At 53.6% G+C, this 16,263-nt stretch overlaps 1 protein-coding gene and 1 gene segment (V, D, J or C); one reads left to right on the top strand and one right to left on the bottom strand.

Annotated features, from left to right (window-relative positions):
* The first annotated feature begins 508 nt into the window (after positions 1 to 508).
* On the top strand, positions 509 to 5,468 carry LOC135975837 (immunoglobulin lambda variable 5-39-like). The segment is given in 2 exon segments: positions 509 to 764; positions 5,146 to 5,468. Coding segments are annotated over 2 exon segments (579 nt in total).
* A 6,780-nt stretch (positions 5,469 to 12,248) lies between these two features.
* Positions 12,249 to 15,161, bottom strand: LOC135975813 (SRRM2 protein homolog rsr-2-like). Its single transcript, XM_065568363.1, has 2 exons — positions 14,257 to 15,161; positions 12,249 to 12,877 (listed from the first exon to the last, which is right to left on the bottom strand). The coding sequence occupies exons 1-2, from the start codon at positions 14,795 to 14,797 to the stop codon at positions 12,282 to 12,284; spliced, it is 1,137 nt and encodes a 378-aa protein (XP_065424435.1). The 5' UTR covers positions 14,798 to 15,161; the 3' UTR covers positions 12,249 to 12,281.
* Positions 15,162 to 16,263: the final 1,102 nt, after the last annotated feature.

Below are 16,263 nucleotides of genomic sequence, written 5' to 3' on the forward strand. Positions count from 1 at the left end.
TGCTCCATGCAGGTAAATGAGTGACGGCACATTTCCCGGTCTGAGCTCTCCGCACTGGGATCACATTGGCTTCCCCCGAGCAAATGATAAAGCAGAGGGGCCTTTCTTCCTTCTGTCACATGGAATCGCTTAGAGAGCGATTCTGCCCAGGCAATCTGCAGGGCTCAGCTTCGATATGAGAAACCACCAGCATCAGGCAGATTTGCATGAAGGGGCCGTTCTCCAGCACTGGGGATTTAAGAGAGAATCGGAGGGTCCCAGGCACAGACCCGTTTGCCTCAGGAAGCCGAGCGCATCTGGATTCCCCACCATGGCCTGGGCCCCTCTGCTCCTCACGCTGCTCACTTACTGCTCAGGTGAGGGAATTGTTTCTTCAGTGACAAAAATATGAAGGACACTTGCAGGTGAGGAGGTTTGTCTGTGAGGATCCGGAGTCCTTGTGCTGAGTGTGTTTGTAATGTTGATTTCAGGGGTCAGTTCGCAGCCCGTGGTGACTCAGGAGCCCTCGATGTCGGTGACCCCAGGAGGGGCTGTCACTCTGTCCTGCAGCCTGAGCACTGGAGCCATCACCACCGGCAACTATCCCTCCTGGTACCAGCAGAAACCAGGCTCTGCTCCTCGGATGCTTATATATGAAACTAGTAAGAGACCCTCCGGGATCCCTGCCCGGTTCTCTGGGTCCATATCCGGTAACAACGCTGCCCTGACCATCACCGGTGTCCAGGCAGAGGATGAGGCTGACTATTACTGTGCTGTGTATACGGGTAGCAGTAGTAATACATATCACAGTGCTCCAGCCAGATGGGGAACTGAGACAAAAACCTCCCCTGTCTTCACCCCGCCATCCCCTCCAGCCTGGGCTCTGCACTGGCTGCACAATTGTTTCCTCCCTTCAGTACATCACACACTGATTACTTCTTCTTAAGAATTTCAGCCGTTTGCTGTCAGCAGGGGGCGCTGCTCCACCCACTCCCCATTCACTCTGTCTGTGGGCGATGTCAGCCACTGTTATGCTCATTGCTTGGTCTGTCTGGCAGGAACAACTATTCCTGCCTTATAGATCCCTGCGTTACACCCACTACCTGGGTCAAACTGGGAGCAGACGGCCACATGCTCCTTGGGTAAAGAGACACGTCTCCCCTACCACAGTTCTCCTTTGTTACCCCACCAGCTGGACCACACCCTGAATGTCCTGGAAGTTAGAGGAAATGTAGGAAAGATCTATCAGATCCCTTAGTCCATTCCAGTTGCCGGGGTTGCATGAAGTGTCCAGATACAGGGTGTAGCAGAGAATGTTTGATATGATATGGTATGAAGTGTTCAGATACAGATAATATACGATATGAAAATGCCTCCTTCCTAGGACCTCCTCCCTGGCCATGTCCCAGCGGCTTTGCAGCTTCTCTGATTCTCCCCAGAAGTTCATTAGTGCCTCCCTGGCCCCTGCTCCTCCTGGCCCCTGCAGCCCAGCAAGCCACTGGCCCGTGGCCATGTCCAGTTCCCTGTGGGCCAGTCTCAGTGCTCAGGTACCGCAGTGATGGGGGCGGCATAAGAACCTCAATAGAAAAGTTCATCTGCTGGCTGCAGAGTCAGTGTCCTGCGGCAGGAAGGGCCGGGGCTGTCCTAGCCAAAGCAGGAGTGTTGGTGGCTGTGTCCCAAAGCTCCCCCTCCCCTCCATGGAGAGACAGGAGTGTGCCCAGCAGTGGAGCTAGACATTGAAATACAGGGTCAGATGAACAAGCGGAGGGTCAGCTAGTAAGAGACCTCCCCGGCCTGTATTTATAGATAGAGACTGGCCTAATGTGATGTCCCAGCCCTGTTACAAGATGGGTACTGCATGGACGAGCTGACCATAGGACGACCCTCACTTGGACACGGGCTCTTGGGCCAGGGGCTCAGAGGCAGGGCCGAGGTGCGTGGACTGGACAGCTTGGGGCAGATGGTTGAGAGAGTTGGGCAAGAGATGCCAAGTCGAATACAGGCCCTGGAGACACAGTTACAGGCGGCAAACCGAGCGCTGGGGGAGGTGAAAGCCTCATGCCAGACAATAATAGAGGAGGCTGCAAAACCAAAGCGAGAACTGATTCAGACAAGACCAGACCTGGTACGAAAAGGACTGTGGGCAGCAACTCAAGCTGGAACAAGCTGCACTGTTCAACTCTCCTGCACCATCAGCAGTGGGTACCCGATCCCACACGCCAGCTGGCACCAGCTGAAAATATCTTCTGTGGTACAAATCCAATGTTGCCAAGCACCAGGGTACTGGGGTCCCCAGTCACTTCTCCGGGTCCAAAGTTGTGACTAATATAACCAGCAACCCAACCATCACCATGACCGATGTCCAAGCAGACGATGAGGCTGGTTATTACTGTGGCACAGGGAGTGGGGTGCAGCGCAGTGATGCAGCCAGACGAGAACTTACACAAAACCCTTGTGTTCCAGCAGCCCGTACGGCGCATGGTTCCAGTCTGTGTGTGTCTGGGCGCGATGCTCCTCCACACAGATGTGTTGGGGTTTAACTAGGCACATTCCAATCACCAGTGAGGGGCACTACTAAGGACTATCAAGATCTGCACATTTAAGGTCAAATCTTGGGTCCCGTGACGCAATGGGCATTTGTCATTTATTGTCCATGGGATGAGGATGAGACCCTTTATGAAAACTCACTGTGGTACCCAGATCCAGTGATAATCCCAAAGAAAACCCTCCAATGTCCCCTTCCCAAGTACATGCCGTGGGAGGAGAGACTCCTGTCCGTGAAATACCAGGTCACCCTGCAGTGCCAACCCAGCGAGATTCAGAGCCCAAACAGCCGGGTGTTAGGTCCCAGAGCCCAGGCATTTCACACACACAAAGCCAGGGCAGGAAAAGAACAGAGACAGGGTCCTGATAAGAACAGCCCCATTACCAAGGGCCAAGCCTGCAAAATGATCAGGCTACACAACACACAGAAGCCACATTGAGAGCAAGTGAGTAGTAAAGCCCCCCAGCATTTTCACTCCTCAGTCCTGCTATCCTCCTATCTGACAAGTCACTGGGTGTTCCCAAGTCCGGGCTATCTCTGCATGTGAAATAGTAGCACGGGAGGGGAGTTGTAGGGACATATTAACACACAGCCACATTCATAAGACAATCTGGCCTGTCTGTAGCTGGGAACTACAATGAATCTCTCCTTAAACTCCAGAGATGGAAAGAAAACAATGGGATTTGGGAGGTACTTGGATTTTCCCCGTCTACTCTTCTGCAGCTCAGTGACGGGGATTGGTTACGACTCTGCACCAGAGGGCGACCTCTCCCTGCATTTGCACTGTGAACTGTCTACAATGGAAATAAGTAACTGACACATATTTATCTTCACATGGGTGTGCACCAGTCTGTGGTGTTCAAACAGCTGCTTCCTTTCCAATCCCTGGTGCAGACAGATTGGGTGGGGTAGAGGTGAGACAGAGCATTGAAGGAACCCCAGTGCATTGAGTTAGGTTGGAGATTTATAAATAACTGCTCTGGTGTCGCTGCTGGACACTGATTTATAAAGATTTTTTTAACACGTACATTTAATGTCAAACTGTACAAGAAAAAGTTGCCCAGGAATGTTCTGCAGAGGTGGCTGCACTGCAGTGGTGGGTGAAGTAATCCTGCCCATTTAGAGCTAGTATAAAATGTCTCTGTGTAATAATGCTGAGCTCTTCTGTCTTGCTCTACAGACAGTAAGAAGTGAACAGTTTTTTTCTGGTATAGGATCAGCTGCTACAAAAGAACCATGCCGCCGAGATCTAACAGTCAGTTCAACAGAACTTGTAGTACTCGCTGAGATAGGCCCATCTGGTGACTCTAATAACACCTCCACTGGTATCAGTTAAATGGCCGTGAAAACTGAACTCCCCTGTGACCCAGAGCTAACCCAGGACAGTCTGATGGCTGAGGAGCAGGTTCTACAGGTCACTCTCTGTAGGTAAATCGAGTGTAATTGTCACCCCCTGCTGGGGTGGCTGGAGCACTGTGAGAACCAACCCTTTTCCTGGGACAGCACATGGGAGCCAAGTGGCCCACGACTCAGAGACAGGCACTGAGCTGCAGCTACTAGGTCTTGTAGATTGTAGCATCTGGTGGGTCCCAAGAATGGCTCTGACACCCGCCTCCAGTGTCACACTCCTCCCAGCCCCCCCCCCCCCCCCCCCCAGCCCCCGTGCGTCACACGTCACAAACCTCCCGCCTGTCTGCCATGGAACCTCCCGCCCTTCAGCTGGGCCCGCGGCTGCTCAGCAGACTCATCCCCTGGGTTTTGTTCTCCCAGCCGGCAGCCGGCAGCCGGCAGCACTGAATTCAGAACAAACCCCGACCACCCCGGGACCTTTCACCCCTAACTGTTACCACATAAACGTTCTCTCTCTTCCCTAGCCGGGGGAGCTACAATCACTGTCCCGCTGCTGCTGAGGGGCTGGGAAACAAGGAATCCACACCCATGGCAACTTATAGTAAAAATGCCAAGCTGGCTTGATACAGACCTGATACAAACCTGAGCAAATTATCAACAGGAGTCGTCCCTTTAGAGATTGTCCCTGTCAGTCATTGTGTTTGGCCCCATCCTATTTGAAGTGTTCAAGCCCCAGTTTATTGGGGTCTACAAAATATTAGCCCAAAACACAAAAGGGAGAGGGCTGAAAAGAACCCAGGACTCAAAGGGGCTTAACAGAAGGTAACTAGCCAGCAGTGTCCAATAGGAGGAAGGACACACTCAGATCAGGAGGTGTTTGCAGTGCGGAGGCTGAGAATGCGAATGAGAACCCCCCTGGTGCACACAAACTCTACAGCAGCAGCCAGTGAGCAGGGGGCAGATTTGCATGGAGGGGCCATTCTCCAGCTCTGGGGGTTTAAGAGAGAATCGGAGGGTCCCAGCCACAGACCCGTTTTCCTCTGGAAGCCGAGCTCGTCTGGATTCCCACCATGGCCTGGGCCCCTCTGCTCCTCATGCTGCTCACTTACTGCTCTGGTAAAGGGGAGGGTTTCTGGTCTCAATTTAATTTAAAGTGACTTTTGACTGAATTCCTGCATATTGCTGATTTCCAGACTCCTGGCTCAGCAGGAAATGTGCAGGCGTTAACTCCAAGCCATGACGATCATGCAGCAGTTTCTCTTTCTTTCCAGGTTCCCTCTCCCAGTTTACTCTGACTCAGCCGCCCTCAGTGTCAGTGTCCATTGGCAACACAGTTAAACTCTCCTGTGCCCTCAGCAGTGGATCCACATTTGGAAGTGTCCCCTGGTACCAACAGAAAGATGGGAACAGCCCAAGATACCTTCTGAGGTACAACAAAGAGTCAGACAAGCACCAGGGCTCGGGGGTCCCCAGTCGCTTTGCTGGTTCCAAAGACGCCTCTAATACAACCTGCTACTTAACCATCACCGGGGTCCAAGCAGAGGATGAGGCTGATTATTACTGTTCTGCAAGCGCTAGTGGTGCTGCACAGTGACACAGCCAGATGGGGAGCTCAGACACAAACCTTCCCCTTCCTCCTTCAACGCTGCATGAGTTCATCATGTGTCAGCGCTAAGTTATGATCATTCACCCAGTCTGAAAGCACTGAGGTGTCCCCATGCTCTGTCCCAGTCCCCTGTGATCACTGTTCACTAGGGTGACCAGACAGTAAGGGTGAAAATTTGGGACAGGGGATGGGGGGTAATAGGCACCTGTAGAAGAAAAAAGACCCAAATATGGAGACTGTCCCTATAAAATAGGGACATCTGGTCACACTACAGCTCACTAACTTGTTCTGGAAATTTAAGGCAAAATGTTTGTCCCACTGAACTGAACAACAGTTTTATCATCACCTTCAGTGGGACCAGGATTTGACACCTCCCCACATCCTCCCTCCCCCTCCCCCCACTCCCCGCCAGTGCAGTCCGGCTGCAGCAATGAGATTCAGTTATAATCCTAAAGAAAACATTCTAAAATCCAGTTCCCAGATCCATGCTGTGAGAGGAGGTAGTTTGTGTCTATTAAATACCAGCTCATTCTTCAGTGAAACTCAGAGTCTGCGGAGCTGGGTGTTAGATCCCAGAGCCCAGGCATTGCACACACAAGCCGAGCCAGGGTAGGAAAGGGACGGATCTGGCCATGATACAATCTAACCAGTAGGAAAGGGTTAACCTGCCAAATGACCAGGCGAAACAAGACTCAGAAGCCACATTGAGAGCCACCTCCCAGTAAAGACCCCACCACTCGCCCCAGTCCTGCTGTACGTGTATCTGAGGAGTCACAAGGGTTCCCCAGTCCTAGCTATTCCTACATGCAAATATGAGCCCAGGAGGTGAGTTGGAGGGACACAATAACACGCAGCCACACTCACAAATGGCAAACTGGGCTGGATGTAGCTGGGACCTGTAATGAATCTCCTTAAACTCCAGAGATTGGAGAGAATTCAATGGGATGCGAGAAGCAGCTGGATTTCCCCAGCTGCTGTGGGGCAGGATAGTGATGTGGTGCAGCTCTGACTCTGGGCACCAGAGACTGGAGAGAATAAAATGTGATTTGAGGTGCACCTGGATTTTCCCCATCTACTGTTCTGCAGATGGGCGACATGATTCAGTTACGACTGGGCACCAGGGGGCGCTGTCTCCTTACACTTGTATCCTGAACTGTTTCTAATTGAAAAAAGTAACTTTGCAATACAAATTTGTCTTCGAGAGCCTGGTGCACAGACCCTGGTGTTTGAACAGCTGCGTCCTTTCAGATCTCTCATTCAGACCGAGTGGTGGGGGAGGAGTGAGACAAAATCGGGGGCACCCAAATTTACTGATTTAGGTTCATGAACCACTTCTCAATGGCGTTGCTGGGTATTTCTTTGCAAAGTGTTTTTTTCATTACATGCAATTTAACCAACGTTACATTTAATGCTGAACATCTCTGCAAAATGTTGCCCTGGAATGTCCTTCAGAGGTGGCTGCATCACTGTGATTATTACATATCTGTATTTCTGTGGCCCCTGGGAGGACAGGTCACGGCACAGGTCCCCGTTGTGCTGGGCGCTGTACAAACACAGAACACAGAGACGGTCCCAGCTAAGGAGCGAACAATCTCAGTATGAGACAAGAGACAACAGGGGGCAACAGACCGGCCTGTGGGTGGCAGAAGGCAGCAATGAGACAATCCTGGCAGCGGGATGGGAAGGGTCTCAGCACACCCATGGCCTCACTGCTGTCAGTTTGTTCGTAGGCATCATGGCAAAAGGGAGTTGGAGGGAGGGTGGCAGGAGGGGAATGAGTTAGTTCTGGGGGTGTCCCCAGGGCACGTGTCCACGCGTGAGGGGCAGCATGGGGGACGCTGGCCCGGCTGCACTGCAGTGGTGGCGGCAGTGACCCCTCTCCATGTGCATGTGATAGAAAATATCTGTGTGCCCAGCAATGCAAAGCTCGTCCATTGCTCTCTACACGTCAGACGTGCTGCGCTAACGTTACGCTAACGACCCCTCCCAGCAGCCCCGTAATGGCCGTTCACAGAGTAAAGGCCAAATTCAGAGCTGAGCACCCCTAGCTGTACCCACATGGAACTGACATCCCCTTCCGCCCCCCGCTGGATTTGGCCCAATGAGGCCGACTCCGCGGGAATGATCCAAGTTTTTTTCTCTGTCACTGTGAGGGGCCAGGACAGGGGAGTAGCTAGAAAAGCCAGGGACAAGGGGGCACAGGGAGCTGCTGTAGCATCACCCTCCATTCAGGGTGGCTCGCGCTTCCCCGTCTGTCCAGAACATAGCGCAGATACCAAGGACAGGACTTAGGACCGGACTTCTAAAGGGATTTAGACGCATAAAGATTTAACTAGGGACCTTTAAAAATCTGCTCCTTAGTCCTTTGGCTCAAGATATAGAAGCTCCTGTTCAGCCCTACAGCGCTCCTGTTCAATCTCAGGGGATGATCTAGCTATCAGTCACTACAGAGTGTTTGGCACCAGGTAATATTGGTGTTTGCATCCATGCAGGTAGTTGCAACTGCTGCCTACAGACTAAGAAATTATTTGGTCAGAAAGTCTAAGTAGTGATCAGATTTACTCTGCTCCATGCGCAGCTTGTAAAACTGTGATTCCCCATAACTAATAATAAACATTTCTCTGAGATCTAGTTCCCTGCACAGGCAGTTAGAGAGAACTTGTGAGTCTGTGTGATGGCACCATCTGGTTGTGTTAAATATTATTTAAGAGTAGGTTAAAGTAAGGACCCCTTATAATAAATTATACTAGCAAAACCTATTTCAATTTGAACTTGAAATAATCATTGAAAATGTACAAATTTATAGGGAGGTACTTTTTTTAAAAAATAACAAATCTTATTTAAAATAAAGCCTAATCTAGAAGTTATATTTGAAATGTGAGTGTCTTTGTTGTTAAAACTGAGGATTAAGATTTTTTAAAAACCTGCAGCCAATGTACAGGGAGTGGATTTGCATGAAGGGGCTGTTCTCCAGCGCTAGGGGTTTAAGAGAGAATCGGAGGTTCCCACCCAGAGACCTGTTTGCCTCAGGAAGCCGAGCTCGTCTGGATTCCGCACCATGGCCTGGGCCCCTCTGCTCCTCACGCTGCTCACTTACTGCTCAGGTGAGGGAATTGTTTCCTTTAGTGACAAAAATATGAAGGACACTTGCAGGTGAGGAGGTTTGTCTGTGAGGATCCGGAGTCCTTGTGCTGAGTGTGTTTGTAATGTTGATTTCAGGGGTCAGTTCGCAGCCCGTGGTGACTCAGGAGCCCTCGATGTCGGTGACCCCAGGAGGGGCTGTCACTCTGTCCTGCAGCCTGAGCTCTGGAGCCATCACCAGCAGCAATGCTCCAGGCTGGTACCAGCAGAAACCAGGCTCTGCTCCTCGGCAGCTTATATACAACACCAATAGCAGACCCTCCGGGATCCCTGCCCGGTTCTCTGGGTCCATATCCGGCAACAACGCTGCCCTGACCATCACCGGTGTCCAGGCAGAGGATGAGGCTGACTATTACTGTGCTGTGTGGACTGGTAGTGTGAATCACAGTGATCCAGCCAGATGGGGAACTGAGACAAAAACCTCCCCTGTCTTCATCTCCTCCAGCCTGGGTTCTGCACTGGCTGCACAATTTGCTTCCTCCCTTCAATACATCAGACGCTGATTGTTCCTTCTTTGGAATTTAAGCAACTTCCTGTCAGCAGGGGGCGCTGCTCCATGCACTGCCCATTCACTCTCCCTGGGGGAGATGTCAGCTACTCCTATGTTTTGCACTCAGGGTATGTCTACACTACGGGATTAATCCGAATTTAGATAATTCGGATTTGAGAAACAGGTTGTATAAAGTCGAAATGAGTGCGGCCACACTAGCACAGTAATTCGGTGGTGTGCGTCCAAGTACCGGGGTGTGATCGGTGTCGGCCCACCTACCCGCTAGGGGGGCGGTGGGGAGCTACGAGGTCACTGGCCAGCCTGGGTCACGCCTCCGTCAGCGGGGAATTAGCGGCGGGGCGGCCGCCAGCCAGAGTCTGTAGCGCGCCCCTCAGGCAGGGGAGCGCCGGCTAAGGTCAGTAGCGCGCCCCTCAGGCAGGGGAGCGCCGGCAAAGGTCAGTAGCGCGCCCCTCAGGCAGGGGAGCGCCGGCAAAGGTCAGTAGCGCGCCCCTCAGGCAGGGGAGCGCCGGCAAAGGTCAGTAGCGCGCCCCTCAGGCAGGGGAGCGCCGGCAAAGGTCAGTAGCGCGCCCCTCAGGCAGGGGAGCGCCGGCAAAGGTCAGTAGCGCGCCCCTCAGGCAGGGGAGCGCCGGCAACGGTCAGTAGCGCGCCCCTCAGGCAGGGGAGCGCCGGCAACGGTCAGTAGCGCGCCCCTCAGGCAGGGGAGCGCCGGCAAAGGTCAGTAGCGCGCCCCTCAGGCAGGGGAGCGCCGGCAACGGTCAGTAGCGCGCCCCTCAGGCAGGGGAGCGCCGGCAACGGTCAGTAGCGCGCCCCTCAGGCAGGGGAGCGCCGGCAAAGGTCCCGGCGTGGCTCTGCCGGTAGGGGAACGCAGGCCCACCCTACACCACTGCGCTCCAGCCCAGGGCCCTGACAGTGGCAGAACGAGGGTCCCACCACTGGGTCAGCGGGGTCGTCCCGCTACATAGACTCACCACTGTGCAGCTCTGTCCCTGGGCTACTTCCTACCCGATTGCTCGCCCGAATCCCTCTGGTCCCGTGAGTGCGTCGGGGTAGTCCGCTGCTGGCAGCTCCGGCTCCCCCTCAGGCTCAGGCTCCTCCAGCTCCTCTGGGTACTCAGCTGCTGGCAGCTCCCGCTCCCCCTCCGGCTCCTCCAGTTCCTCTGGGTACTCGGCAGCAGGCAGTCCTGGCAGCCCCAGTCCGTCCTCCAGGTGAGGTTTCCACGGGTCCAGGGCCTCCCCTGGTGTGGCAGCAGGCTCTGAAGGGAGCAGCCCGCGGTCTGCGTCTGCCTCCCTCGCTGGTGCTGCCCTAACTGAGCTAAGGGCCCCGCCCTTTATACTTCCTGTTCCACCCCTCCCCTTCCGGGGGGTGGAGCGAGCTTGGGCTGGCCCCGCCCACTCAGGCTGAGGGAAAGGCACTTTACCCTCAGGTTCGGAGGGAAGCCACCCTGGCTCCCTACACGGGCTAGCGTCGATTTCTGCACCGTTGCACTGTGGGTAGCAATTCCATAGCTATCCCATAGTTCCCGCAGTCTCCCGCGCCCATTGGGATTGTGGGTTAAGATCCCAGTGCCTGATGGGACAAAAAACATCGTCGCAGGTGGTTCTGGGTACAGCCTCACTTCCTCCCTCCCTCCCTCCCTGCATGAAAGCAACGGACGGCAGACAACCATTTTCGCGCCTTTTTTCCTGGGTGGGTGAACACTGCAGACTCCATACCACGGCAAGCATGGAGCCCGCTGAGGTCAAGACAGCACTCATGAATATTGTAAACACCTCGCGCGTTCTCATGGAGTTTATGCTCAGCCAGGACCAGAAAAACGAGGAGAGGAGGCAGCGGCGGCGGCAGCGCAGCGACAAGCATGATGAGGACATGGACACGGACACGGACACAGAATTCAGTGAAACCACAGGCCCCGGTGCTTTGGAGATCATGTTGTTAATGGGGCAGATTCTATCCATGGAACGCCGATTCTGGGCAAGGGAAACAAGCACAGACTGGTGGGACCGCATAGTGTTGCAGGTCTGGGACGATTCCCAGTGGCTGCGGAACTTTCGCATGCGTAAGGGCACTTTCATGGAACTTTGTGACTTGCTGTCCCCTGCCCTGAAACGCCAGAATACCAAGATCAGAGCAGCCCTCACAGTTGAGAAGCGCGTGGCGATAGCCCTGTGGAAGCTTGCAACGCCAGACAGCTACCGGTCAGTCGGGAATCAATTTGGAGTGGGCAAATCTACTGTGGGGGCTGCTGTGATGCAAGTAGCCAAAGCAATCACTCAGGTGCTGCTACGAAAGTTAGTGACTCTGGGAAATGTGCAGGCTATAGTGGATGGTTTTGCTGCAATGGGATTCCCTAACTGTGGTGGGGCAATAGACGGAACCCATATCCCTATCTTGGCACCGGAACACCAAGCCACCGAGTACATAAACCGCAAGGGGTACTTTTCAATGGTGCTGCAAGCACTTGTGGATCACAAGGGACGTTTCACCAACATCAACGCGGGCTGGGCGGGAAGGGTTCATGACGCTCGCGTCTTCAGGAACACTACTCTGTTTAAAGGGCTGCAGCAAGGGACTTACTTTCCGGACCAGAAAATAACCGTTGGGGATGTTGAAATGCCCATAGTTATTCTTGGGGACCCAGCCTACCCCTTAATGCCATGGCTTATGAAGCCATACGCAGGCAGCCTGGACAGGAGTCAGGAGCTGTTTAACTACAGGCTAAGCAAGTGCAGAATGGTGGTAGAATGTGCATTTGGCCGTTTAAAAGGTCGCTGGCGTTCATTATTGACTCGCTCTGACCTCAGCCAAAGAAATCTCCCCATTGTTATTTCTGCTTGCTGTGTGCTCCACAATCTCTGTGAAAGTAAGGGGGAGACCTTTATGGCGGGGTGGGAGGCTGAGGCAAATCGCCTGGCTGCTGATTACGCGCAGCCAGACACCAGGGCGATTAGAAGATCACACCATGAAGCGCTGTGCATCAGAGAAGCTTTGAAAACCAGTTTCATGGCTGGCCAGGCTACCGTGTGAAATATCTGTTTGTTTCTCCTTCATGAAAACCCTCCCCCTTTACTGACTGATTTTCTGTAAGGAACCCACCCTGCCCCTTCCCCCAGCTTTCTTTCAAACCAAATAAAGTCACTATCATTTAAAAATCATTTATTCTTTATTAATAGATTAGAAAAAGAGGGAGGGAACCCGGGTGGTATTTGGGAGGAGGATTGCTGGGAAGGAAAAAGCCACAAAGAAAAGGTTAAAAAAATGACAGCCTTTTGCTTGGGCTGTCTACTGGGGTGGAATGGGAAGGTGTACGGAGCCTCCCCCCCCCCCCGCGTTCTTACACGTCTGGGTGAGGAGGATACGGAACATGGGGAGGGGGGAGGGTGGAACAGGGGCTGAAGCGGCAGTCTGTTTTCCAGCAGCCGTTCCTGAACCTCCACCAGACGCCGGAGCAGCCCCAGTGTTGCATCCTTCATCCTCTGGTCTTCCTGCCGCCATCTCTCATCTCGATCGTCTCTCCTCTCCTCACGTTGGTCCCTCCTCTCCTCACGTTGGTCCCTCCTGTCCTCACGTTCACTGACTTCTTTCCTATACTTTGAAACTGTTTCCTTCCACTCATTCAGATGAGCTCTGTCACTCCTGCTGGATTGCATAATTTCCGAAAACATCTCGTCTCGCGTCTTCTTCTTACGATGCCTTATCTGTGATAACCTTCGGGATGGAGGAGGGAGGCTTGAGGAATTTGCAGCTGCTGTAGGGAGGGGAAAAAAGAGAGAATTGTTTTAAAAGCTACATTTTGCAGAACAATGCTTATACTCTTTCACGGTGACCAACACTGTTCACATTACATAGCACATGTGATTTCTGTGCAAGGTCGCATTTTGCCTCTTAATGCTGAGTGCCTGTGGCTTTGCTGCTAGAGATCACAGGTCTGGGCAACAGAATTCGGCTTGCATGCGGCCATGGTAAGCTTCTGCGCCGTCCTTTCCCACATACCAAGCATAGCTTGTAGAGTGCTGCAGAAGTCTGGCCAATCTCAGCCAGTTGGAGGGGGGCAGTGTGGTGGGGCTTGTCTGGGCCCCTTCAGGCAAGTAGAGTGCTGCGGTTTTTCTGTTAACATTCAGCAGCACCAGAAAACAAACTAACCCCCCCCCCCTCGCCATGAATTCTCTGGGATGATCGCTGTACCCCTCCCCCCCACCGCGTGGCTGGTATCAGGGAAGATCCCTGCAGGCACCAAACTACCCCCCCCCCCCGCCGCCGCCGCCCCCCCCCCTCGCCATGAATTCTCTGGGATGATCACGGTACCCTCCCCCCACCGCGTGGCTGGTATCAGGGAAGATCCCTGCAGGCACCAAACTACACACCCCCCCCGCCGCCGCCCCCCCCCCCCCGCCATGAATTCTCTGGGATGATCACGGTACCCTCCCCCCACCGCGTGGCTGGTATCAGGGAAGATCCCTGCAGGCACCAAACTACCCCCCCCCCCCGCCGCCGCCCCCCCCCTCGCCATGAATTCTCTGGGATGATCACGGTACCCTCCCCCCACCGCGTGGCTGGTAACAGGGAAGATCCCTGCTAGCCAAACGCAAAAAACTCAGGGCCAATTTCCCATCTGCGCTTGGCTAACTGCAGGGAAGGATTTATTTTCCGCCACAGGCAAACAGCCCAGTAGGAACGGCCACCTCTGTCCCCTTAATTAAGTTCCCGTATTTCAACCAGGTTACCAGGAGTGATATCACTCTCCTGAGGATTACACAACAAGATAAAGAACGGATGTTGCTTGAATGCCAGCAAACACCGGGACCATACGCTGCCAGGCTTTGTCAGGCAATGATACCAGATTACTTGCTGCAAGCATGGCGTGGTCAAGTGTCCTACCATGGAGGAGGGAATAAAGATGCACTGCCCAGAAACCTTGTGGCAAGGCTTTCGGAGTACCTCCAGGAGAGCTTCATTGAGATGTCCCTGGAGGATTTCCGCTCCATCCCCAGACACGTTAACAGACTTTTCCAGTAGCTACAGACTTTTCCAGTAGCTGAACTGACCGCGAATGCAAAGTCAGGCAAAGTAATCATTAAAAACCGTTTGCTTTTAAAACAAGTTTTATATTTTAAAAGGTAAACTCACCTGAGGTCCCTTCCATGGGGTCAGAGTCTTGGGTACTGGCTTGGGAGGCTTGGGAGGGTACTTCAGTCGGGGTGATAAAAAGATCCTGGCTGTTGGGGAGAAGGGAGTGCTGTGTGCTCTCTGCAAGCTCATCCTCCTCCTCCTCCTCCTCCTCTACCCCATCGGCAGAATCCTCAGGCGTCGAGACTATCCCCGACCCAGAATCCACGAACAAAGGTGGGGTAGTGGTGGCAGCCCCCCCTAGAATTGCATGCAGCTCGGCGTAGTAGCGGCATGTCCGCGGCTCTGACCCGGAGCGACCGTTTGCCTCCTTTGTTTTCTGATAGGCTTGTCTGAGCTCCTTGACTTTCACGCGGCACTGCTCAGAGTCCCTATTGTGGCCTCTCTCCATCATGCCCTTGGAGATTTTTTCAAAAGTTTTTGCATTTCGTCTTTTAGAACGAAGTTCTGCAAGCACTGAATCCTCTCCCCATACAGCGATCAGATCCAGTACCTCCCTCACGGTCCATGCTGGTGCTCTTTTTCGATTATCAGCCTGCATGGTTACCTGTGCTGATGAGGTATCTGTGGTCACCTGTGCTCTCCACGCTGGGCAAACAGGAAATGAAGTTCAAATGTTCGCGGGGCTTTTCCTGTCTACCTGGCCAGTGCATCCGAGTTCAGATTGCTGTCCAGAGCGGTCACAATGATGCACTGTGGGATAGCTCCCGGAGGCCAATACCATCGAATTGCGGCCACACTAACCCTAATTCGAATTGCTAAAATCGATTTTGGCACTACTCCGCTCGTTGGGGTGGAGTACAGAAATCGATTTAAAGGGCCCTTTACATCGAATTAAATAGCGTCGTTGTGTGGACGGTTACAGGGTTAATTCGAATTAAAGCTGATAAATCTGAATTAAAGTCGTAGTGTAGACCAGGCCTCAGTCTCTTTACAAGGAGCAGCTTTTCCTGCCTTATAGATCCCCGAACTGGGAGCAGATGGCCACGTGCTCCTGGGGTACAGAGACACGTCTCCCCTAACCCAGTTCCCCTGTATTACCCCACAAGGTGGACAACACCCTGAATGGCCTGGAAATTAGAGGAAATGTAGGAAAGATCTATCAGATCCTTTAGTCTATTCTAGTTGCCAGGGCTGGATGAAGTCTCCAGATACAGGGTGTATCAGATAATAGATTATATCAAAATCCCTCCTCCCGAGAACCTGCTCCCTGGCCCCATCCCAGCTGCTTTGCAGCTTCCCTGGTCTCCTCCAGAAGTTCATTAGTGCCTCCATGGCCCCTGCTCCTCCTGGCCCCTGCAGCCCAGCAAGCCACAGGCCTGTGGCCATGTCCAGTTCCCCGTGGGCCAGTCTCGGTGTTCAGGTACCGCAGTGACGGGTGCGGCATAAGAACCTCAATAGAAAAGTTCATCTGCTGGCTGCAGAGTCAGTATCCCGCTGCAGGAAAGGCCGGGGCTGTCCTAGCCAAAGCAGGAGTGTTGGTGGCTGTGTCCCAAAGCTCCCCCTCCTCCCTGACCCCCATCCGCTAGAGCCTGGCCTGATACTAGCACCTTCCATAACCCCTCAGCGTCAGGGCTGCCCAGAGGATTTGGGGGCCTGGGGTCTTTGGCGGCGGAGGTCCTTCCGCACTGGGTCTGAGTGGAAGGAGCTCCGGGAATTCGGCAGCGGGTCCTTAACTCAATCCGGGTGTGTTCAGCGGCACTGAAGGACCTACCGCTGAAAACCCTCCGAAAACTCTCATGGGGGCCCCTGAAAACTCTCGTGGGAGCCCCTGCGGGGTCTGGGGCCTGGGGCAAATTGCCCCACTTGCTCCTCCGTCTGGGCAGCCCTGCCCAGCAGTGCCCTGCCCCCTGCTCTGAGCAGGGTGAGGTGACATGGGGGTAAAACACTGTCTGCACTAGGGTTCCCATTACTGCTAGCACCAGTGGGGTGTAACGGCAGGAGATTTCCCGAGGAACATTAGTGTAGACACAGGGGACTAGTTGTCCTCCCATTTCTCTCTGCTCC

The sequence above is a fragment of the Chrysemys picta genome, chromosome 15 (genome assembly GCF_011386835.1).
Source record: "Chrysemys picta bellii isolate R12L10 chromosome 15, ASM1138683v2, whole genome shotgun sequence".
Taxonomy (NCBI): Eukaryota; Metazoa; Chordata; order Testudines; family Emydidae; genus Chrysemys; species Chrysemys picta.